This window comes from Emys orbicularis, chromosome 3 (genome assembly GCF_028017835.1).
Source record: "Emys orbicularis isolate rEmyOrb1 chromosome 3, rEmyOrb1.hap1, whole genome shotgun sequence".
Classification (NCBI taxonomy): domain Eukaryota; kingdom Metazoa; phylum Chordata; order Testudines; family Emydidae; genus Emys; species Emys orbicularis.
In genome coordinates this window covers 44,555,811-44,581,815 of record NC_088685.1, presented here as the reverse complement: position 1 = coordinate 44,581,815, position 26,005 = coordinate 44,555,811, and the positions used below count along the sequence as shown (strand labels likewise).

Here is a 26,005-nt window from a genome sequence, read left to right as displayed (position 1 = left end):
AACTTGCTGTTAAAAATCTCCAATGACAGAGATTTCACAACCTCCCTAGGCAATTTATTCCACAGTTTAATTGCCCTGACAGGAAGTTTTTCCTAATGTCCAGCCTAAACTGCCATTGCTGCAATTTAAGCTCATTGCTTCTTGTCCTATCCACAGAGGTTAATGAGAAATGTTTTCCTCCTCCTCCTTTTAAAAACTTTTCTGTACTTGAAAACTGTTATCATGTCTTCCTTAAGTCTTCTCTTCTCCAGACTAAACAAACTCAGTTTTTTCTATCTTCCCTCATAGGTCACATTTTCTAGACCTTTAACTGATTTTCTTGCTCTTCTCTGGACTTTCTCCAATTTGCAGAAGAATTACTTCTTGTGTCTTGCTTACAACACTCCTGCTAATGCATCCCAGAATGCTGTTAGTTTTTTTTTTTTTTTTTTGCAACAGTGTTGCACTGTTCACTCATATTTAGCTTTTGATCCACTGTAATCCCCAGACCCCTTTCCACAGTAGTCCTTCCTAGGTAGTCATTTCCCATTTTGTATGTCTGCAACTGATTGTTTCTTCCAAAGTGGAGAAAGTTGCATTTATCTTTATTGAATGTCATCTTATTTACTTCAGATCATTTCTCCAGATCATTTTGAACTTTAATTCGACCTCCAAAGTACTTGCAACCCCTCCTAGCTTGGTATCATCCACACACTTTATAAGTGTACTCTCTCTGTCATTATCTAAACCGTTAATGAAGATATTGTACAGAACTGGAACCAGATCGGATCCCTGTGGGACCCCACTCGGTATGCCCTTCCAGCTTGACTGTGAACCACTGATAACTACTCTCTGGAATTGGTTTTCCAAGGTGGTGTCACCCACCTTATAGTAGCTCCATATAGGTTGTATTTCCCTACTTTGTTTATGAGAAAGTTATGTGAGACAATATCAAAAGTGTTACTAAAGTGAAGGTATAACACATCTACCGCTTCTCCTCTTTCCCCCCTCCACCCCGCCTCCAAGGCATTGTTACCCTGTCAAAGAAAGCTATTGGATGCCTAAATTAAGATGACTGGTCTGTAATTCCCCAGGTTGTCCTTATTCCCCTTTTTGTAGATTGGAACTATATTTGCCCTTTTCCAGTCCTCTGGAATCTCTCCCGTCTTCCATGACTTTTTGAAGATAATCGCTAATGGCTCAGATCTATCCTCAGACAGATCCTTGAGTATTCTAGGATGTATTTCATTGGGCTGTGGTGACTTGAAGACAACTAACTTGTCTAAGTAATTTTAATTTATTCTTTCCCTATTTTAGTCTCTGATCCTACCTCATTGTTAGCGACATTCACATCTTCTGTGACATCAACAATTTATCATTAATATTTTGGGGTTTTTTTGCTCATGTGAATAATGATTATTTATATAGTTTGATAAATTAAAAACAATATCTCTTTCCTTTCTGGAATGTGGAAATCTCACAACATTTTTGATGTACATGTGACTATAATGATTACAATGTAGATAATTACATTAAAGTGTAAATAATTGTTGTCATTAAGTGTTTGCTGCTCTAATAGGTGCAGTCACTATACAACATAATTGGTGCAGATAACATGAAAAAGTTGCCACTCAAACAAATATAAACCACCACAGTATTATATTTAGCTTACTTAACAATAAGTAGTTTTTCAAAGGCTGAAATTCCTTACTAGTACAATGACAGTGTAATGATTTGCATTGCCATATAAGGTCTCTGGGTGCAAGTGCATGATCAGACATAAAGGATTGCACAAAATCTGAGTTGTATTGGTAACATGCTGTGAAAGCCTCCATCAGGTGTGTTAACATACTCCGTCATTAAAAAAAAAAAAGCACTTCAAAATCTGGAAATCTTGCTGTGAGTGAGGTACTGTATAGTAGGGCACCCAAATAAATGTCATTGGCAATCCAGAGTGTTGTTATTTTCCCCCCCAATCAAATATTTGTGTTTCCCACAAGAGAAAAAGTTAAAAACTGCTTGTCCTGATTATCTAAGTGCCCCCTTTACAAATGACAATAGTTACTTCTGTTACCATAACAATGAGAATTAAATGTCGAACTAAAAACATGTTCTGACAGAATATAATGGGCCTTTTGTTATGTTACACTTTGTGATATTATAGTGGGCCAGATTTTAATTTACTTTCATACTTTAAATTGATACTTTAAACTTCAAGCTATGTTGAATTGGTGAAGCTCTGTTGTGGAGCTACATTGATTTAAACCAGTTAAAAATCTGGGCCACTAGGCCTTATTAGACAATTTGGTCTAGATCCTCAAGAGTATTTAGGTGCATAATTAGGGTTGCCAGGTGTCTGGTGTTTGACCCTGGTGGCTCTGGTCAGCATTGCTAACCGGGCCATTAAAAGTCCGGTTTGCAGTGCAGCGAGGCTAAGGCAGGATTCCCACTTGCCCTGGCTCCACGCAGCTTCAGAAAGTGGCCGGCATGTCCCTGAGGCCCGTAGGTGCAAGGGCAATTAACAAAGCTCCGTGCGCTGCCGAGTGCTGACTCTGCAGCTCCCATTGACCGGGACTGCAGCCAATGGGAGCTGCAAGGGCAGTGCACCTAGGAGCCGGACATGCCGGCCGCTTTCAGGAGCCACGTGAAGCCAGGGCAGGCAGGGAGCCTGCTTTAGCCCTACTGTGCTGCAGACTGGGAGCCGCCTAGGTAAGCACCGCCTGGCTGGAGCCCGCATCCCAAACCCCCTCCTGGCACCCCAACCCCAGCCCTAAGCCCCATCCCACACCCAAACTCCCTCCCAGAGCCCGCACAACTGCCCTAGCCCTAAGCCTCCTCCCACACCCAAACTCCCTCCGGGAGCCCACACACCCTCCCGCACTCTGCCCCAGCCCTGAGCCCCCTCCTGCATCACAAACCCCTCATCCCCATCCCCAGCCGGAGCCAACACCCCCTCCCGCAACTCAACCCCCTGCCCCAGCTCCGAGCTCACTCCCACACTCCGAACCCCTCAACCCCAGCCTGGAGTCCCCTCCTGCATCCCAAACTCCTCATCCACGGCCCCAACCCCCTGTCCCAGCCCGAAGCTGGAACTCCTCATTTCTGGCCCCACCCCAGAGCCTGCACCCCAACTCCCTGCCCCACTCCAGTGAAAATGAGTGAGAATGGGGGAGAGCAAGGGAGCGGGGATGGAGTGAATGTGGAGTGGGGCCTCTGAGAAGGGGCGGGGCCTTGGGGCATTGGCGGGGTGAGGCAAGGGTGTTCGGTTTTGTGCGATTAGAAAGCTGGCAACCCTACATATAACTCCCATTGAAATCAAACAAATCAGTGAGAGTTAGGTGTCTAAATACCTTGGAGGGACCTTAGACATTTTTTTATAAATGAGTGAGACTTGTTTGAGGAGCACTAATGCCCTCTTGGTTCTGTTCGAGCCATCTCAAAGGAGTTACATTTAAAAGTCAGACTGTCTCTCTCTAGATATATATATTTGAAGGGGGTTTCTCTGCTCAGTTATTGAGAGATTTTTCTTGTCTTTTTGAGTGGTGCATGGAGTAAGTTTCTAAATCAACAGGGGCATTAAAAGCTTCATAATTATTTTAAAATACCATTTAAGGCATTATCAAAGTTTTAAAGCTTCACACATAGCCGTGAGGAAATTCTGTCACAAATTCACCAGGTCCAAAATGATATTCAAAGGAAATTATGCAGAATTATGTGGGTCCTTCAGTGAAATCCTGTATAATCCTAATAATTTGCCCCAGATTTCTAGGGTGATGGAATTATATATGTGGCAGTGCTCTCATGTGCTACCTTTGCAAGGAGAAATAGAATGAGACCAACATTTTCAAATGTGGGCACCAGTATGCAGCCTGAATTTCATGGATGCTGAGTACCCTCATCTCATTGGAAATGTTAGACACTCAAATTTAAAAAAAAATCAGTCTATGTTTGTTAATTCTGTAAATAAGACTAATTAAAGCCACATACTATTAATACCCAGTGCTTCTTTTACTAAAGTTTCTATACCTTTGCTCAGTGAATGTGAAGCATATTGTTTCCTGTATATGAATAGGTTCAATGTATTTTGTGAGTTCTGTAATGTCTAATTTTTGAAGTAACATTATTTTAGAGTATATTTGAAAATAATATTAGAAAAGCAGACTTTGGAGATGTAAGATTTTTCTGTTAATAATATTAAGAGTTTTTCCTATGTAAAGCCATGGAATGCCATGTGTCTGCATTTTGATAGCATCTAGTGGTAATATAGATCTGAGTTTGCTCATACTCTTTTTAAATTATGTGTACACCTATATTGTTAATTTATTAAACTAGTTATACCTTTATGCCTCTTTAATCTAAAAAATATAGAATTTTATGCCTTTGTGTATTATGGTAAAAATATTGTCACCGTACCAATTAATCAGCTCATTAGAACCCAGAAAGTAAGCTATGTTTGGAGCAGAGAAATCAAATGGAAAGCAAATACAGGATTAATATAGTATCCTAGTCTATAATTATCTGCTGTAAATCGTTAACAAGCTAGAGTTAGGGAGCCTTACAAAATACTTATTGGATCATACCTAGCCTATGCCCAAGCAAAGGATTTAATATAACACTTAAAAAAGGGCCAAAACAGTAAAAAGGCATCCTCTGAAATTTCCTTCTTTTACATATGTGGTAACTGCAAATGCCTAATGCAGTTACTCCAGAACAAATGTTTGGCATGTACAAAGACTTAAAGGGGATAGAATCACCAAAAAGCTTGGGGGTCCTTAAACACACAAGCCCTGCACTGATTATTTTGCTCAGCCTCCCAACACAGGTTCCTTGAGTTTCCTTCCCAAACTCCTCAAATGGACTGTTCCTACTAGTCCCTTTCCCATTGAAAGAGTCATCTTTCCTGACTCCTAGATTTTTTTTTCTTCCCAGATCATCCAAATGGATGCTTCTTTTCTCATTGACACACTGTGTTAGTCCCCTTATTACTGTAGATGCTAGGCATCTAGTCTTAATCTATCCCAGAAAATATTAGATATTAGATAATCTATTTTAGATTAATATTTATTTCTGTTTTCTTCCAGCTTACGAGTTACAAAACTGCCCAGATCCTCCTCCTTTTTTAAATGGATATATGGTCAACTCGGATTACAGCGTGGGTCAATCAATATCATTTGAGTGCTATCCTGGGTATGTTTTAATAGGTCACGCTGTTCTCACTTGCCAACATGGGATCAACAGGAACTGGAACTATCTTTTTCCAAGATGTGAAGGTAACTTTATAGTGGTATCTTAGTGTCAGAACTCATGCTGCTCTCTTATTATTTTTATTTGTATTCATATACTGTAGCTTTTCCTAAAATGGGACATCTTTATCATATGCTGCACTAGTGGCAACTCTGGTCAAAATATCAGTTGTAATTCTATAACCCTCTTAGCAGCAAATTCACGTGCCCATAAAGGGCTTGACATTGCTGCCATTGAAGTTATGGGAAGTTTCACTAATAAAGGGCACTCATGAAAGTAATCCTCAGCAACCGTTGCTGAATTGTTTAGTGAAGCTTGTGTTCCTTTGTTGAAGTTCTGCTCCTGTTTCCTTGGTGCCCGTGTGGAATGTGTACTGCATAAACTTTACCAATTGTTCCACAGTAGAACTTTTGTCTGAAAGATGAAAGCACAAAAAGGCCTTTGACCAAGCCCAGGGCCGGCTCCAGCATTTCTGCCGCCCCAAGCAAAAAAAAAAAAAAAGCCGCGATCGGCGGCGGCAATTGGGAAAAAAAAAAAAAAAAGCCGCGATCGGCGGCGGCAGTTCAGCGGCAGGTCCTTTGCTCCTAGAGGGAGTGAGGGACCTGCCGCCCCCGAATTGCCGCAGGTGCCGCCCCTCTCCCTTGGCCGCCCCAAGCACCTGCTTGTTAAGCTGGTGCCTGGAGCCGGCTCTGACCAAGCCCCACACAAGATTATATTAAAGGAGCTAAGGGCTTGTCTACACAGCGACACACGGGAAAATTAATCCAGATTATCTAAAGGTGTGAATTTAAAGTGGATTCATTAAACCCCTGTATGGACACGCACTCTGAATTAAAGTGGCCTTTATTTAGTTTAACAAATCCACTTTAAATTCACACTGTTAGTTCAGACTGTGTCTGTGTAGATAACCCTAACTAGTCATGGTATGAGAAGTAACGTATTGTCATGAATAAGAAACTGGGTAAGATACAGAAAACAAAGAATAGGAATAAACGGTCAATTTTCATCATAGCAGAAGATTACAGTGGGTTCCACGAGTTTCCATATAGGACCAATGTTCTGTACATTTATTAATGATCTGGAAAAGTGAGCAAACAGATGACAAAATTTACAGATGACCCAAAATCACTGAGGTTAGGCAGGACTGGAAAAGAGTGTGAGGAATTTCAGAGAGATCTAAGGAAGCTAGGTAAATGAGCCATTGAGAGTTTTGGAAAAAGAGATAAATCATCATGCTTTAGGGCATAACCCAATCTCTGACTATTAGGAATTAGAAGGAAACTCTTTATGGTGATAGATTATATTACTTCCTACTGCAATCTCTTGGACTTTCCTCTGAGGTAGCTGATGCTGACCACTATCAGAAACAAAAAAATGAACTGTGGACCAATGGTCTGTTTCAGTATATCAATTCCTATACTCCTAAATTGTGAATTAACCACTGTGAATGATGCTTTCAATTTATTTATTTTTTTCTGAGTGGTGCCCTCATGCCTGAACTGCAACTGTTCTGTAAGCCTGTATAGGTGCATACATTTGTGTGTGTGTGTGTGTGTGTGTGTGTGTGTGTGCGCACGCGAGACAGAGAGAGTGAGAGAGATTTAGGATGAGAAGCTTATACTATTCCCTTATTTTGACATTTAAACTCAATATTGTGAAAACTCAGCAACTAAAAATTCCAGAGTAGTTAGCCCGAATTTCCTCAAATTACTAAAATATATGGCAATCTCAAATTAAACATACAGAAGTGCACATTATTGTACCATTCATGGAATGCAAATGAACTACAAAGAAACAACACAATTAAAATAGCATTCCAGCATTAGTAAATGAATTGCCTGGAGAAATGCAAAGCAATTAAAATGACCAACATTTTCTCCCTTTTGACATGCAAAATATCCAGATGGAAACAGGAAATTAAATAACATTGTGTTTAAACTTCTAAAGAAATGAAATTCAACATTTTTACCATTATCGTTATTTATTATGTTTATGACAATGGTTCCTAGTAACTAGCTGAGGAGGAGGCCCTATTGTGCTAGTTATTGTACAAACATAGGTTTCAGAGTAGCAGCCGTGTTAGTCTGTATCCGCAAAAAGAACAGGAGTACTTGTGGCACCTTAGAGACTAATAAATTTGTTAGTCTCTAAGGTGCCACAAGTACTCCTGTTCTTTGTACAAACATAGTAGTTGACAGTCCCTGTCCTAAAGAGCTTACAGTCTAAATAGACAAGACAGATAAAGGGGTAGGGAAACGAGTGAAAGCATATAAAGAAAGTGATAGATGTAATGGTGGGAAACATCATGTTAGTGTCACATTTTTATTTTAGTTTTAAATTTAGATGGGGTTTTGTTTAGGAAGAAGAGGCTATTAGCTAGTAGAGAAAAAAGAAGGGAGAAGGGGAGATTGAAAGGGGGGATATGGCGAGAGGAACTGGACAGGAGAGGGAAATGAGGAGGAACATATGAAGGGCAGGAGCGGGAAGGCTGAAGTGTAGATAGCGTGAGGAAGTATGCAGGGGGGAGTTGGAGCAAACTTATAGTCCACACAGGGAAGAGAATTCCCAGATTCAAAACTGTAGAAAGCAACCTGATGACATCACCAGTGTTCACCAGTCTCTGCAGTAGAACTTGCTAAGACTGTTCCTTGTACTTGTTCTGGTCATCTTTGCTTTCTTTTGCCCCTAGTGCTAGCTGGAATATCTTTCTTCCCCTAGCCTCCGGGACTTGGGGCAGGTCAGTGTTGCATGGATCCTAGTGCCCTTATGAGTGGATGGGTGGATCACTGGTGCTCTACTGTTCTAGGTCCTGGGTTTAGTGATTAGATGCTATGTTACACAATCATTTCCTCTGTCCATCTCCTTAATCTCTGAATGAATTAATCCATAGATTTTGACATCCCCATACTCAAGTCTTGCCTCAAAACAAAAACACTTTTTTAGATTTGAAGTTGCTCATCTTTTACCAAGCAAAATAGTGACTCATGTTCTTATTTAATTTATATTGTCATTGAAGTCATCTGAGAGGCTGTACAATTTTAAAATTAATAATTAAAATAAAATGTACCCCAGTAGCCAAAAATATTGAAATGGAAAAGCTGATGAAAAAAATGAGAGCAAAATTATTGGAAAGGCATAGCTAAATAGAAAGGATCTTCACAGAGCCTTGAAGGCAGTTACTGTATAGAGCCACAAGAAAAGATGTACTGTATTCAGGAAGGATTTTTTTTATGGGACTAACACAACAATCCACTTTCTTTAAAAGATATGTTTAAGTGAGAGCAACATTACAGATTATTACTCTAAAAAGTGTGCATGATAATTTTTAAATATGTCCATATCTTATTTACTCAATTACTTTATCTGCCCCACAAAAATATTTTTTTAAACATTCAAGTCTGTCTTATTTTTCAGATGGTATCTAATGAGTAACCCCATGTTCCAATAAAATACTTAAACTAGCTATGTTGTCATTTTGAGCTAACATAATGAGTGTCGTGATCCTGGATTTTTCTTCACTCCTTCACTTCCTGGGAGAGACAGATGACTTATTTCCCTTCTTTTTGAATAGTCTCTGCTGAATTGTTTTACTTTATGTGCACAGTAGGTAAATGCAGGTCCCCATTAAAGTCTAGGCCTCAGGCACAGTTATTTTGGGGTATCTTTTTAAAAAAAATAATTGAACAAAGAGAATTGGCTGAGCAGTAGGACTCAGAGGAAGGAATGGCTGGCTGCCATGCATTGAGCAGCTGCTGGCTGCTATGGTATACACAGTTTAGTTAACATCTGGGCAGCTGCCTAGAGGGATTTAATTGAGAGCCATGGAGAATATATCATATCTTGGAAATTGTTGGGTATTTTTTAAAACATGTAATTTGGTACAATATTATGCATTTTAATGGTCCAATTTTTTTTCTGTGGAAACATCCTTTAAATTCATTTTATAAAACATCTAAATTGGATATATTTATTCAGTGGAATATATTGTGTGTTGTATATTAAAACGGAGCATGTTTAACATGAGTAATGGAAGTGATGGAATAAAAGAGTGACTCCAGCCCAAAGTGCATCAATGACGGGATGAAAATAGAGAATTGGACATGGATTTCTGAATAGCCCATACAGGAGCACACACTAAATGTGTGAAACTGTGAGGGAGATGAGGCTTGTGCACTTAGTGTGTGCTGGATGGTGACAGACAGTAGTAGGGAATGCAGACTGGGCCACCTGAATCACGCTCACCAGAGACCTAGTGCAGTCAGGAGAGGCATCAGGAAAGGCTAAGTTTGAAGAGCCTGCATCCTTCATTTTATCACCCAGCAAAGACAGCTGCCAGCTTATAAACCTTAGCCTGGAATTCCACCCTTGAGTACTCTTATGGGAGAAAGGCTGGCACTGATATGAAGAAAGTTATGGTGAGGCTAAATGAGGAGGGTGAAGAAAAAGGAGAGAAAATTGGTCAGAGAAAGATAGAGCTGGGGGAGAGGACGGGATTTTGAGCAAAGAGAGATTCGGAGAAATCATGGTCAGAGGAAGGAGAGAGACTGTGGGAACAAGGAAGACTGGTAACCAAGATGTGACAGGGGCAGAGAAAACCAGGGTAAGGTAGGAAGTTTGGAGTGGATCAAAGTATGTGGTATGATAGACAGATGGGGGCAAAGGAAGAGGTTAGAATACAGGAGGATAGGACAATGGCAAAAAGATAATGGAAGAGAAAAGGAAAGAAAAAAGAAATGAATAAAACAGTGGAAGGTGAGACCCCCCCCCCAAAAAAAAGAAAAAGAAAAAAAGAAAAAACATGCTTAAGGATAATTGTTTTTTGTTTGTTTGTTTTTTACAGATGTATCCATTTTCTTACAGCTTTTTATCTTATTTAATGTTGAAAATGGGGGGAGGGGGGAGATGCTGGAGATGAGTCAGCAGTGTGCCCTTGTTGCCAAGAAGGCTAACAGCATATTGGGCTGCATAAGTAGGAGCATTGCCAGGAGATTGAGGGAAGTGATTATTCCCCTCTATTGGGCACTGGTGAGGCCACATCCGGAGTATTGTGTCCAGTTTTGGTCCCCCAACTACAGAAAGGATGTGGACAAATTAGAGCGAGTCCAGCGGAGGGCAACAAAAATGATCAGGGGCCTGAAGCACATGACTTATGAAGAGAGGCTGAGGGAACTGGGCTTATTTAGTCTGCAGAAGAGAAGAGTGAGGAGGGATTTGATAGCAGCCCTCAACTACCTGAAGGGGGGTTCCAAAGAGGATGGAGCTCGGCTGTTCTAAGTGGTGGCAGATGACAGAACAAGAAGCAATGGTCTCAAGTTGCAGTGGGGGAGGTCTAGGTTGGATATTAGGCAACACTATTTCACTAGGAGGGTGGTGAAGCATTCAAATGGGTTACCTAGGGAGGTGGTGGAATTTCCATCCTTATAGGTTTTTAAGGCCCAGCTTGACAAAGCCCTGGCTGGGATGATTTAGTTGGTGTTGGTCCTGCTTTGAGCAGAGGATTGGACTTGATGACCTCCTGACGTCTCTTCCAATCCTAATTTTCTATGATTCTATGATAAGCCCTTGAAATAGGGCTTCAGTAACATTAAAGTAGTGCCTGGACTTTATGTTGGCTTTTTGTGTTGAGGGTGAACTTCACTTCCTACCTAAACTGATTAGTACTGATATTGCGTACTTTAAAATAGCTGTCATGTTCCTCTCAAAAGCTTGATGGTACTTCAATGTTAACTGAAGTAATCTTGTAGTGCAAAGTTTGTAAGGCATTTTGATAACCTTCAGTGTCCGCCTTAATTGTTGTTTCCTCCATTCTCTGGTACTTTAAATAGTACCTTGAGTGGGCCTCATGTTCATCACTTACAGTAAATTTACAAGTGAGTTCATGTGGATTTAGTTATGCATTTTGAATGCAAAAAGGGAGTGAATGTATATATAAAATGGGCTGATGCTTAGAAATTTTTTCCCCACAGTTCTCGCAAGTTCCCTCAAAAATAAACATTATTGGATGGAAGTAGCATTGACAATTTAAGTCAACTGAGTTTATATTAGAAACCCAGTTATGCCACACTCTGCAAAGTTTCCTTTTCCCCTCAAAAAAACAACAAAAAATCCACATAAAAAGCAATATTGGCCTCAAAATTGGTTCGTTAAATCTAAGGGTGAGAGCTGTTTTCTGATCATTTTAAAGTTACTTGAACAAAGGAATCAGAGAATTATGACACCACAACAACAGAAATGTTCCCCAGGATTAAAACACTTCAAACATTTTATTTATCATTTTATAGTAAAAAGTGGAAAGAATAGAGATACAGGTTACAGTATTTACTTATGTTAGTTATGATTGAGTACATACAACCAAAATTAAATTGCTAAAAATTAAGATTTGAAATAGTGAAATCAGAATTCACCATCAGTTCTGATGAGTTTATAGTAGGATCCCAAATGAGTACTGGAGAAACAAGTCATCTTCTTCTGTTTTACATCTGTCTTATTTTATGTTTATAGCCTTTTGTCCTTGCAGAGAGTGCTGAAAATATAAACTGTTTGCTAGGGAGTCTTATCAATGGGGAAACATTTGTTTTTTTTACCAAAATAAGTTGTTTGTGATTAATTCCTTTGATATATATGTGGCTGGAAGTGGAAAAAGGGGATGTGAGGAGCAGCGCACTGGGGGCAGTGCAGAAGGGAGGAAGGGGAGCAAAAGAACAGGTGTGAATCAACAGAATCCTGGGGGGAGGGGCAGCACAATGGTGACATTCCTTCCCTTCTGTAGGAGTTAAGAGGCTAATTAACCTACTGCTACATCTACTTCCTTTCTGCAAGTCCTATGAGGCTTGTTGAGGACACTCCTAGCCTTAAGAAGGCTTTAGGGGCCCCTCATAACCAGCCACCACTCACTGGAAACCTTATGGGGCCAACAGTCCTTTCCAGGTTTGTCAGGCAGCTGGCAGTTCCAGTCTAGTTCCTCAGAGACAAACAAGCTTTCTAAGGCATGCAGTTTTGGGAAGGATGAAGTTTCTTACCCCATAAGGAGTGGAGTGGGGGGAGTTCAAGATCCTCTTATCACAGGCAAGAGGAGGGAGGTTGGAGACCCCTAAATGTCTTATATGGCTTGTCAGAGAGTCTTGTGAGCTTGTCAAGGCGAAGCCCTACTTCTGTGCTGCAGTGGGATTTCTGTCTAGTGGACCACACGAGATCCACAGAGATTGATGAGGCCATGCCCCCCATGATACATTGCACGCCTCAACCCCATACACACACACAAGCAGACACACATACCGGTGTAAAGTTACACCCATAAAACCAGAGGCCTGATTAAGATTAAAGATGGTAACTTTTTTTGAGCAAATAGTAAATTATTGAAAAATTGATTGTTCGGGGTACCAACACTGTTTGTGAATTTGGGTTGGATTCAGTAAATAGTGTTAGCCATCAAAAAAAAAAATACTAAAAACAAAAATTTCAGAAATATCAAAATTTTAGTTTAAAAAATGTTGAAATGGTTCATTTAAACTGAATGTCAATTCAAAATGACATTGTACAAATTAAATGTAAAATCAAATTGATGTTCAATTTGGAAATATTGTTTTTTTTCAGGGGTTGGACTAGATGACCTCCTGAGGTCTCTTCCAACCATAATCTTCCATGATTCTATGATCATCATTCAAAACATTTCATTCTGACTGAAATTATTTTTTTATTTTTGTTTTATTGTTACAGAGTATAAAATGAAAAAAAAAATCAGTTTTTGTTTTAAATGAACTGTTTTCTTTTTGTTTTTTGGTTCAGTCACCAAACAACTCCACTCTAGTTAAGAGCTTTTCCTATATAAAGGGCCCCTTTCTCTCTGTACATATCATCTAAAGAAGAGTACAATAATTGAATTAGACTGACTTACTAACTCAAACCACTGCCATTTTTATAGTTGCTGGAAATACGGGCTATTATTTCTCTTTAGTTAGCAGGTTGTAATACTTTCTGTAATACTTTGAAAAAGAGCATAGTATCAGCTGTGTATCTCATGTTTATAATATTATATTTCTATTAGCTGTGATAGTTTATTGACAGATCTGGGTAACAAGAGTAAAGGAAGAATTGGGTGATCTTTATTGAGCTAAAACTTAGTCTGCTTTATAAACGGTGACTGAACAGTGAAGACAAAATAATAAAAAAAAAGTTTTGAACCAGAAAGCATAGAAAAGCATAACCTATACATATTTTCAGTATAAAGCAACTAACATTTTTAAAACTATATAGCTAAAATGTAACTTAAAGGATTCTACTCTTGAAATTATATTAGTGTCAGGAATTATATTTGAACATAGCAATCTTGCAAGCTTTCTAAAGCTCATTGAACCATCAGAGGCAGGGAACACTGTGGAGACAGCAGACCAGATTCTCTGGACCAGGTGGTTTATGCTTAGCATAAGGCTGGAGGTCTGGCTTTCAGTTATCTGTATGTAGCCCCAATCCTATGGCTGTCAGAGTCTGTCTGCTGCCTTTGAGGGCTACTTAGGTAACCAGGAATCAACCAGAAGAAAGGGCATTTAACCAAACCCCTTTTACATTGGGCAAACAAACCAAGGGTACTCCTTTACTGACCATACCTCCAGCTGCCCTAACATTACAGTATTTTCAAACCATACGGTGAGTGAGACATCATCCTCCCTGCCTCTTCCTCCTACATCCATAATAAAATGGATAAGGGTGACCATATTTCCCTATGCTGAACAAGGTACACCTGGTAAAATTATTCATATTCAAGCAAGTTCAACGGCTGTTAAAAAGAAATACTGCTTAGTTGGATTCTTTTTATTTACCTTCTTATCCTTAAGACTTTAGGGTTCACACGTGGAGAGGTGACACACACACACTCCCATACACCTCTCTCACACGGGGTGTGTGTGTGTGTGAGAGAGAGAGATCGACCAACCCAGTCCTCCTGACCGGTGCTCTCTGCCTTCCATGCCTAGCTGGGCCCCTATGACGGTACCTGGCACCGTGTCTTCCTGAGGCAACATGTGGGGAGAGGGGATGCAGGGTCACATGCCCTCCTCCCCAGATTTCTGCTAGGGTTCACACCAGAATGTTGCTAGCAGCAGCCTTTCCACACTGTGCGTGGAGGGGACGGGAGCTGCTTCCTGTTGCAGTGGAGGAGGGGGAGAGGAAGGGGTGACCTGGCTCGTGTCTTTGCAGAGCTCATCTCTTCTCCCTCCCCCCGCCTTGTGCTGGAAGCAGCTTGTCCTTTCCTGCCCACACAGTGTCGAAAGGCAGATAACACTTTCAGGCTGCTGCTGGCCACCGACATAACCCAGCCGCCTCCTGTCCCCGGTTACAGTGCAGGCAGGAAGGGGTTAAGCCCTAAGGATGCACTGTGCACCAGGGCCCAGGAACCTGATTGCAGGGGCTTCAGCAAACCAGGCCAGAGAGATGGCTCAGCAGTGGAGGGTGCCTTGGGGACAGAGAAGCCCCATGCTCCCCCGGAGGGGATGGGGAGTGATGAAGAGGGTGCTAAGCTGCTGCCCGGGGGGCTGCTGTGGAGCCTGCAGGGTTGGGGTGTGAACAAGCTGGAAATTGCTTCCCTACTACCACTCCACAGCTTAGCTGAGATGCAGAGAGGCTTCCCCGTGCCAGCGCTGTGCGGGGCTCTGGCACACGCAGGGCTTCGCTCCTCCTGGCCAGGGCACCGGACCAGAGCGTCTTGGGCTTTCCCGGGGCGCTGGCCCAGCCAGAAGCCGTGGGGAAAGGAAGGAGCCTGCTGCCAGCCCATTCGTGAGCTGAGCGTTTTAACCAGGGGTTGGTTCTCCGCACAGCACTGGGAGTGGAATGCACCCTACCGGGGGGGGGGGGGAATATGGAGGAGCAGTAGGGTTGGGGGCGTGAAAGCGCAAAGCAGGGAGAGGACAGCGAGAGGGGGAGCACATAACGGGCCGATGGGTGAGCTGCCGAGGCGACACATAACTGGCCGCTGCCTGGCACCTGCCTGCACTACAGAGTGCAGCCACTACATCAGTGCATCAGCCACTACAGAGTGCAGCCAGCACTGCCTGAAAACAGGATGGGAGCAAGGCCCTGCTGGCTGAAAGCCAGCATGCAGCAGGGGCTGTGCTGATGGACCAGCAGGAGGAGCAGCCGGCCCCGCGCGCTGCAGCTTCGCCCTGCCACCAGCCTTGCACACCCACCCCCATCATCAGCCACAGGACCCTCCCACTCACCACTGAGTGGGCGGCTGGCGAGCAGGAATCTGGCCAGCAGCAGGACCCACCAGTACTGATGGGGGGAGGAGACAGAAAATACAGGACAATTTGCCCATTTTTAAAAAAAAGTCGGAACACATGCAGGAGGGCTTAAATACGGGACTGTCCCTTTAAAAACGAGATGTCTGGTCACCCTGGAATGGATTGAGGTATGTCCAGCTCTCCTGGACTGGAGGGAGTGTCATTGCAACTCAGGATCTATAAGGGTGATTGAAAGGGGAAGATGTATATGAAGGGTGGAGAGTAATATAGAGAACTTTTTATACCTCTTGCATATATGTGTACACTCCACAAAATAAAATGTGTAATTAAACCTCACTCTTATTTTTTTACTAATTGACGCTCCTAACTACATACGGTGGGCAGATCCACCCTGTATCCATAATCACTGTCATTAATTTCCCAAGATGCAGACCAAACACAGGGCACAATTCTAAATATTCACTGCCTTTAAAGAAGTCAAACACACTTCCATGTTACAAACTCACCTTAGAATTTCATTGTGCAAGTATATGCTACTTTATGCCTGTATCTTCATTTCATTTTTAAAAATAAAAGAATAATGAACACACACACTGCAATTAAAGAATGGGGAAAAATGGAAAATAGAGGTAAATAAAGTGTGGTTGGCGTCTGTGGTGGTAGTGGAAGCACAATCAGTGCTTAACATTCCTTGGGAATTCTGTACTTGTTATGTTCAAGGTTCCATTCTGCGGGAGGATGCTTTTTCATTGTATGATGGTCTGTAGATTGTGTGTTATGGGTGTTTCTTCCCTTGATTTCCAGAGATTAAGTACAACAGGAAAAAATAATTTTAAAAAATGTGTCATGACTTCATTTAATGAATTCTGTACATAAGGAATAGTTTGAACAGATTCTGATGAGTTTTAAGCAACATACTATGAAAGACATCAGGAATAAGTTATTTCTTAGAAATATAAATCATCTTATCACTGAAAGGCACCCAACCAAGGAAAATTGTTCTTGTAAAGACTTTGATTATTTTGTTCTTCAGAATCTTTAAAATTTTGGTCAATTTTTCTATTCCATTTTAACTGCAATAAATTTATTCCACCTGCTAATTTTTCATTTGTTTTCTTTTCAGCTCCTTGTGGCTATAATGTAACCTCTCCGAATGGTACAGTTTATTCCCCAGGATTTCCAGATGAATATCCAAATTCAAAGGACTGTACATGGTTTATTTCTGTCCCTCAAGGCCATGGGGTTTATATCAACTTTACCTTACTCCAAACTGAACCAGTGAATGACTACATTGCAGTTTGGTATGTGACTGTTTAACATAAAATAATTGGTGTCTTGTTGATTTGTCCTTGACTCTGTGTCTGTAGCTCTGACATTTACTTAGTGGTGTTCTCTACAATGCAATGTAGGTTCCAAAGACACAGAGTAGTTAAGAGTAAAGTTAAAAAAAATAGAACATAAACTAACTGCATAAATGGACAGAGTAAGTTCCACATAATACGACATTCTTGTAGTAGGATATTAGAGAGATCAGATGGGTGAGGTAATGTCTTTTATTGGACCAACACAGAAGTTGGTCCAATAAAAGATATTACCTCACCCACCTTGTACCCCTTATGGTGCAGGCAGGTGATAACAGTTATGTTTGTTTTTTTAGTTGTTGTTTTTGTTAATCTGACTTTTAAAATGAAAATATTAATTAAAATACAGGGTTCATGTTAATTTGAAAATAATGGATATTAATATCATGATGCATTAGGCAGAGGAAGGAAAAAATTCAAAGCCCCTTTAGCCTCAATTTTTTAGTTCCTCTTCGAGTGCTTGCACATGTCCATTACGTTGTGGTGCTCCTCGTGCATTGGTTTCCCTCGTAGTACCTCTAGGGGCAGCACAACCCATCACCAAGCTTCTTGTGCTGCAAGCGAGGGTATAAAGGGCAGAAATGTCCCACCCCTCCTCCAGTTCCTTCTTACCATCCAGGGTCGGAGCATTGGTGGTCCCTGTGAACAACTACTCAATCTAACTAGTGGTGGTCAAAAAGTTCTCCGGAGTTTTATTTTCTTTTAGGTGTTTATTAATATATAATTTTAAGTTTATTTCTTTTGATTTAGCCTTTTTTTTTTGTTTTTTGTTTTTGTTTTTGGGTGGGGAAGGTTTCCAGTCTGGTATGTCTCCAGATCCTACCCAGGACCAGGAGAACTTATGCCTAGTCCCAAGGGTTCAAACTTGCTCAGGCTTCAGGAAGGCTATGCCTGTTTAATGACCCTCATTCCCACTGCCTCAAGTTCCTGGGTGAGGGCCACATTATAGACAGGTGCTCAGTCTGTTGCTGAAAATGGAGAAGCTGAGGGAGGAACACCACCAATGTATCCTCATGGAGGCTGACCTTATACTGGCTTCAGAGTCCCCTTGATCATCTAAGGAAAGCTCTAGAAGACTCCTTTCTGAAGTGCTCCCCCAGCTGTGTCAGCTGAAAGAGGCCACAGAAGATCCTGGTCTCCAGGATAATCATCTTTGAGGCCCAGGGAATCAGACCAGCTACTTTTCTGGTGGTGACATAAAAGTCTTCTCTGATCACTGCAGGTACCGATTATGCCCGAGGCTTATGCCACAGCTAGAGCCTTATTATGATTATAGGTACCACTGCCGTCTTTGCTTCAGGGAGAGGATACTTGCTCATCACCGATGCAGCCATCTAGATTGTCAGCATCTGGTCACTCATCCATGGCACCATCTGTCTCAGACTTGGTACTGCCACATTCCATGGGACTGGTTCAGGATCCCATGCTGAGTATTAACAGCAGCTAGGATGCTGTTCATGCTGCCCACGGTACCCCGTTCCCATTTGAGACCACCAAGTATCCCTCCCAGCACTGTGCCATCCTGGTTCTCTGGGTACTCCTAATCATTGTCAGACACTGAATTCGACTCTTGTGTTTCCTGGAACTGAGAGTCTAGAGCCCAGTCTCGCCATCCTTCTCATCACCAAGGCTCAAAGAAGGGTCCACCCAGGTATTGGGATGTTTGGGCTAGGCACATATAGGTTCTGGTATTGCACCAGTCCTTAAAGTGTGCCTACCTGTTGCCTCCAGCATCTGGATCTATATTACTTCATACAAGCAGATCGCCCAGGAATGATGGTTCCCCCACTGGCTCAGAGAGGCTGGTGACAGTTGATACTATACAGCTTCCTGACTCCCATGCATTTAACTTACCATTATCAGCTCCAGAATAACGACCAGTATTGCAGTCCATACTGGTACCACAAGTCCTACCAAGAGAGCCATCTCCCTTGCTTCAAGCCTCTTCTCCAGATGAGGCCCTGGTACCGGATACATCATCCCTGGATCTGGATGGTTTTAAAGTATACCAGGAGTCACTCAGGAGAATAGCAGCCTCTCTGGACATACAGGTGGAGCTATAGAGGAGAATACACACAGCCTAATTGACATTCTCCATCTCACTCTGGCAGGGAAGGTGGCCCTGGCTATAAACAAGCCAAAAACAATCTGGCAGCCGCCTTTGTCCATTCCGCCAGTGGCCAAAGGAATGGAATGAAAATACCAGGATCTATCTGTGGGATTTGAACAGTGCTGTGAGTGTGGTGAATAATAGAATTCCTGAGGGTCATTATAAGGCTACTCCAAAGCCAAAGGAGGTTCATACTCTTCCTAGACCTTCATAACCTGAACAGATACATCACAACAATAAAGTTCTGGATGGTTTCTCTGGCAACAGTTATCCCTTCCCTAGATCCAGGAGACTGATATGCTGCCCTCGACTTACAGGATGTCTACTTCCATGTGGCAATCCACCCTGACACAGGAAGCAAGGGTTTTTACCAAGTGCATGGCAGTAGTAGTGGCTTACCTTTTGCAAAAGGGATGCACACGTATATTCTTGTCTGGATGACTGGCTGGTCTGGGGCTGCTTCAGACACCAGATTCAGGCCACTGTTCATCTAACACTGTGTCTTCTAAATGCACTTGGCCTGCAACTAACCAAAATATGTCAATTTTATCACATATTCCTTGGGGCAGTTCTGGATACATCATCTGCCAGGGCGTTCCTGCCTCTTTCAAGGTTTCGAACTCTGTGATACCTATGTGTGTCTCTCAAGAGGCATTCTCAGAATACTGTAAAGGATTACTCCAGGATCCTAGGTCACATGATAGTCTCTCACACCAAAGTGAAACTTCAGAGGTCTGCAGACTAAGCTCAAAGTGGTATATTGTCCTCTGGTTCACCACCTGGATAAACTGGTTCATATTGCAGATACTATGTTTTTGTCTCTGGACTGGTGCATTAGCCAAGTCAATGTATGCAGAGGAATTCCCTTCTTGACTCCTTTCCCTTCTGTGACTCTGGTAACATACGCCTTGGCCATGGAATGAGAAGCACATCATGGCACAAGGTGCAAGGATTTTGGACTTTCCTTGAAGCCAGGCTCCACATATACATTTTGGAGTCGAGAACGATATTTTGTGGATTGCAGCAGTTTGCCTCATATCCACGGCAAGATGGTCTAGGTTCTCACTGACAACAATGGAGTTTTTGATGCTAGGTGGTGTCAGGTCCAGCAGCCGTCACCAGGAGACAATCAATTTATGAAACTGGTGTATTCAAAGCTCGGTCAAATGCATCCCAGTGGTTCAAAATGGTTTAGTGGATCATCTGAGCAGATCCCTCAGCTTAGACCACAAATGATCTCTCAACACAAATATTATGGCTTGGATGTTTGGCCCAGGAGGTTTCTCCATCTGTGGACCTATTTGCAATCCATCAGAACAGGAAGTGTCCCCATTTGTGCTACAGAGCAGGTCACAGCCCTGGGTCAATACTGGATGCTTTCCTGTTTCTGTGGGACAGGTACCTCCTCTATGCATTCCCACCAGTGCCTCTGATTCCTGGAATAATTATCAAACTCACACAGGATTGCGACAGAATGGTATTCAGACCTCCATAATATGACCTCTCAGCAGCCCTTGCTGTTGTCAGTGACCAAAGACGACCTGGTTTAGCACCATGGATGAGTGCTGCACCCAGCTCCTCAAGTGCTGCACCTCACATTAGTGGCTGAGTATGGAGAAAGCACATTGCTCAGCGGCTGTCCAGAATGCTTGTCTTAATTGTAGCAAACCTTCCAACAGAGCTACTTACCTGAGTAAGTGGAAGTCTTCCACACAGACTAGCATTCAGACAATCCTGTACTATCTTTTGAAACTTGAGTTGGGTTTAGCATTCAGGTAAGGGTGCATCTAGTGGCTAGTTCAGCTTTTAATCCTTGAATAAAACTATTTCTACTCACCCCATCATGACCAGTTTCTTGAAAGATCTTGACAGATTGTTTCTGATGTTCAGAGAACCAATGCCTTCCTGGGACTTGAATCTGATGTTGTCTGTGCTTATGGACCCTCCTTTTAAGCCCTTGGTATCATGTTCTTTTCTGTGCCTATCAGCAAAGGCAGCATTTTTAATGGTCAGCAATTTTGTCAGGAGGATAGATGAACTAACTGTGTTGGTCACATATCCACCATACACAGCTTTCTCCAAGGGCAAAGTCTAGCTTAGACCGCACCTTAAGTTCCTCTCTAAGGTGGTCTCTGACTTCCACATGAACCAATCTATCTACCTGCTAGTTTTTTTTCCCAAAGCCACATGCACACAGAGATGAGAGGAGACTCCACACTCTCGATGTTTGTCACACATTGGCTTTTTACCTGGATAAAACAAATCCCTTCCAGACCTCTTCCTAGCTTTTTGTGTCAGAAGCAGTATGTATGAGAGGTCATCCAATAACAACGCAGACTCCCCAAGTGGATCACCCGGTGCATCACAATGGCTTTTATTGCTAAGGGAATAATGTCTTGTGATAGACTCATGGCATATTCCCAAAGAGCACAATTTCAACTGCATTTCTGGCACATATCCCAATTGTAGACATCTGACAAGCAGTCACATGGTCCTCAATCTGTACTTCCAGCAGTCATTATTCACTGTCTGCTGCTTCAAGGGAAGATGCAAATGTAGGCAAGGTGGTCCAACTGTCCCTCTTCAGAGGAGACTCCAAATCTCATCTTCTGGGGTAACAGCTTGGGAGTCATCTACAATATAATGACATATGCAAGCACTCAAAGAAGAAAAAATGTTACTTAACTTCTAATAACTGTTGTTCTTCAAGATGTTTTGCATATGTCCGTTACACAGTGCACCCTCCTTCCGCAGCACATGAGAGTCTAACATTAGGTTCCAGTGCGAAGAAACTGGAGGAGGGATGGAGAATCTCTATCCTTTATATCCTCACTCGCAGCACAAGGAGCTTGGAGATAGGTGGGGTCACCCCATAGGTACTGCTAGGCAAAATTATCTGGCACTGCTGCCTGAGGCACACACATGCCTACAGTATGATGGACATATTCAACACACCTCAAAGAACCACTGTTGCAAGAAGTATCAGAGGGGTAGCCGTGTTAGTCTGAATCTGTAAAAAGCAACAGAGGGTCCTGTGGCACCTTTAAGACTAACATAAGTTAGTCTTAAAGGTGCCACAGGACCCTCTGTTCCTTGTTGCAAGAAGGTAACTAATAGTGGTTGGTTTTATTTTAATTTTATTTATTTATAGTTGTCATTAGTGGCAGCATGTATTTATGTTAGGATGGGGTAATTTTCAAAGCTGGTACTGGAATGAATAGTGATAAATGCATTAAACACACTTGACAAATGACAATTGTTGTAAACATAACATCTTATGCACTGTTTAAAACATAGTTCATGTAAACTCTGGTTTTATATATATATATATATATATATGTCTGTGATCAGGAGATTATCTTGATAGGCTTAGGATAGACAAGACTTGCATTAATGCACTGGGTTTTTATCTGTGAGAAGTTGGACTGAACTCATCATAGACTGAAGTGAGCAAATATCCTTCTGATCTAAAGATAGTGAAAGGGCAGAAGCTAAATGATTTCTGGAGTATAGTGTAGTAAAGTACATATCACAAAAGCTTCTTGATTCAGCTTGGGTTCAGCAGGTGTAACCTACAGAGGGTCCACAAAAGAAGTGTTCTAGAGGTTGGAAAGTGAAAACAGTGTTTTAATTGTTCTGATTTTTTAGCTGAAATGTTTTTACATAATGTTTTTACATAATGATACTCAAAATGAAAGTAGCTTAATATTATACAAGTATATATATATGTAGTGTTTGTTCTGCTGTTGTGAGATGCAGAACTCATATGTTTTCTGAGCACATGTCTACAGCAGTTGGGAATGAATGGCAATCATGAACAAAAATGTCATCCTGCAAACCCTTACTCCCTTGATTGTACTGGAACTACTGGCATAAAAAAGGCTTGCAGGGTTTAACTTGTAGGCAATAAATGTATCATATGATTTCAAGAGTTCTCCAGATATGTAAAATGGTTTGTTTTTCTGAGGTACAACTGATTTATATGTGAAACATAGGAAGGGAAGGGAAGGAATGGAATGGAAGAGAGGTGTAGAAAACCTCAGGATTCTAAAGGTAGCCTGTAGAGATCTTACCTATGCAAAAATTAAAGTGACTATTGCATGCACTTTTCCCAACCTTCTCTAAAAGGGTCAGGCTTTGACGTTATAAAAAATATTCAACATTGCCTTCATAGACTGAATATAAATGAAACAACCTCAACCACAGTAGTTAGGATTAACTTGCTTTCTCAAAGATTTAGCCTGCTGTCAAAAGAAAATAGATTGTTAATTTAAATTTTAATTATATAGGTTTTTACTAAGACTACTTTCTTTCATTTGGTCTCTAGGGATGGTCCTGACCAAAATTCGCCTCAGCTGGGTGTTTTCAGTGGGAACACAGCTCTTGAAACAGCTTACAGCTCGACCAATCAAGTTCTTCTCAAATTTCACAGTGACTTCTCAACTGGAGGGTTCTTTGTCCTCAATTTCCATGGTCAGTCTGCTTCCCTGAACATATAGTTTTGCAGATCAGTTTGTGGATTTTATGAATATTTCCTAACCATGATGTCCTTATTGATAAAATAAATTAATCAAGCTTACTTGGCCTGCTATTTTAATGTAGTAGTGCAGATTTTCATGCACATTTTTTTAATTCTTTAGGTCTGAGTCTTACATTTTTGGACAAACTGAACTCTAAATATTAAAAGTTGAACTATTTTGTTTTTCATATTTTGTGGCAAAATCCTGGCCCATCTTTTATGCAAAAGTTCACTTATTCAGGTGTAACTAGGTTCTGTACCATCTCTGGTCATCCTCACAATGATGTGAACAGTGTAATGGGGGGCTTGAACACTAACTATTCTCAGGGCACACAAAGATACTCAGGGACGAGAGTACCTCATATGCATGCTTTCCCCTTCCTGTCCTGAGTGGCTCTTTATGGATCTCAATCCACCTTTCTCCTTGCGCAATGCCTGCAGAGGTGCAGTAACTCACACATCTGCCACAATTAGAGAGGTTTGAGGATTGATTCCCATTATGATTTATTTGTTTGTTTTTTAACTTTTGTAACTTGACAGGTGGGGGAGGGATTCAGAGGATATAGGGAGCAGCTTTATTCTTAACTGAGCCTGATTTCCATGGAAGGAGAGAGATTAATATGTGTAATATGTGCATTCCTATCCCTAGTTGACATCTTTATTTTGGAGATATTAGCCAAGATTATCCTCGTAGGCTATCAGAGAAAAAATCAAGCCCTAAATGTTCAGTAGAGGTAAAGACAAACTAAGTGCCCAAAGCTACAAACATGTTAGTAATTGTAATGCTCATTTTTCCCAATGGGACTGTTCAGAGCAGTAAATACTATGGCCAGTAGGACATGTCTCCTGAAATTGTATAACCTCAAAAAATTTGAAGAGTTGACAGAAACTAGTTTAGAAGGAAATGGTAACTATTTCACATTTGTTTTTTTAATAACTTATTGGTGGCATTACATTAGTAGTCATCTGGCTTTTCTATTTGTTTTTGCTAAGTAAAACATATATTGAGTCAAATTCATCCCTGGTTTCTCTCAATTGTTTTAAACCAGAGATGAACTGGACTGACTAATGTGTGTGAGATGTATATTTTTATATTTCTAACAGACATTTTTCATATTGTTTTAGAAATATTATGCAAAATCATGAGCTGGGTAACCATCATGTTTTAACTGATTTGTTTAGTTGTGAAAATTTAGATCCAGATCTTGCAATTTTGACTGTGCATGGGTTTCAATGTGAATCCATGTGGGCACACAGGTGCCTATGCACAGCCAATTGTAGGATGAGGGTGTAAACTTCCATTATAATAAATTTTATTAAGCTAATACTTAATAGTATTTAAATTTTGTTTTGTAGCTTATCAACTAAAGAAATGCCAGCCTCCACCAGCAGTTCCACAGGCTGACTTACTTACAGAAGATGATGATTTTGAAATAGGTGATAAATTTGTATCTCATTTTCTCATAAAACTAATGCTAGCACACTTGGCCATTATGCAACTTTCACTTAAAATCTAGTTAAACCATTACTACATCTCATTCTCCTCCTGAGTACGTTTCTAAGGTATCCCCAATGCCTGAAAATATAATACAATATGGAAATCTTCCCTTTATTCCTTCTGTCCTCTTCCTGACTGACAATATGAGTGTCAAATTTCAAGTTTTCTTCTCCTTTTACATTTCTACATTATTTTATACAGTTACTGTATAACCTATTTTAAAGGGAAATATCACATATTTCACTTTGTAAAAGATAATATAGATCACACTGAGGAGTAATTAAAAAGATTCTGTCATTGATCCTTTTCAGGAGACTTTGCCAAATACAAGTGTCATCCTGGTTTCACCCTGGTTGGAAATGACATGTTGACTTGCAAGCTGAATGCACAATTGCAGTTTGAGGGCTCACCCCCATTTTGTGAAGGTAACTCTGTTTTTGTTTAGACTGTATATCAGATTCATTGAGCATTCTTTTCAGTTTTCCTTTATCCTAAATGGAAATGTCAGCAAGATTTTGGAACAGTTTAATTTCCTGTGATTTCCATCTCTGTTTAATATAAATGTTTCCAGGTATTTCCTCAGCAGATAGTTCAGCATAGTCAAGGAAACAGTTTTGAAACCTGAGGTCTGATTAGGAACCTAAATAAAAATGGCCTTATTTTCAAAGGTGTTGAGCTCCCGTTATTTCATTTTTTTATGAGTGGCTATACTTATCAAGTGTTATTATTGAAACATAAAGTATAAATGTGTTAACATGACTTAATGTGTGTTGCACCCCAGAGGGAAAATATGTCTTTGTTGTCTTGTGAATGTTTAAACACATGTCCTTAATTTAAACATTCTCAGGATAACCAATAAAAGATTCACCTGGGTTTTCACCATGATATTTCATACCATGTGATATTGTAACATTTTTAAAATGTGCTTTAAAAATACTTGTGGTAAATTTAAGTATTTACAAGGAAACACTGAAAATCTTTTGATAATTCACATTACATATGAATGTTTAATGTGTTTAAAAGTTCAGGACTTAAGAATGTACATTAATTAAATGTGAA

General features: G+C 41.0%; 1 protein-coding gene across 1 annotated transcript in view; it reads left to right on the top strand.

Moving 5' to 3' along the window:
* The window catches only part of CSMD1 (CUB and Sushi multiple domains 1), a 1,638,713-nt gene that overhangs the window by 1,405,629 nt on the left and 207,079 nt on the right, over nucleotides 1-26,005 (top strand). Inside the window, exons 42-46 of the mRNA XM_065401391.1 lie at nucleotides 5,061-5,249; nucleotides 16,582-16,759; nucleotides 23,257-23,402; nucleotides 24,805-24,885; nucleotides 25,258-25,371. Coding sequence (XP_065257463.1) covers nucleotides 5,061-5,249; nucleotides 16,582-16,759; nucleotides 23,257-23,402; nucleotides 24,805-24,885; nucleotides 25,258-25,371 — 708 coding nt within the window. The remainder of the gene's footprint in view (nucleotides 1-5,060; nucleotides 5,250-16,581; nucleotides 16,760-23,256; nucleotides 23,403-24,804; nucleotides 24,886-25,257; nucleotides 25,372-26,005) is intronic.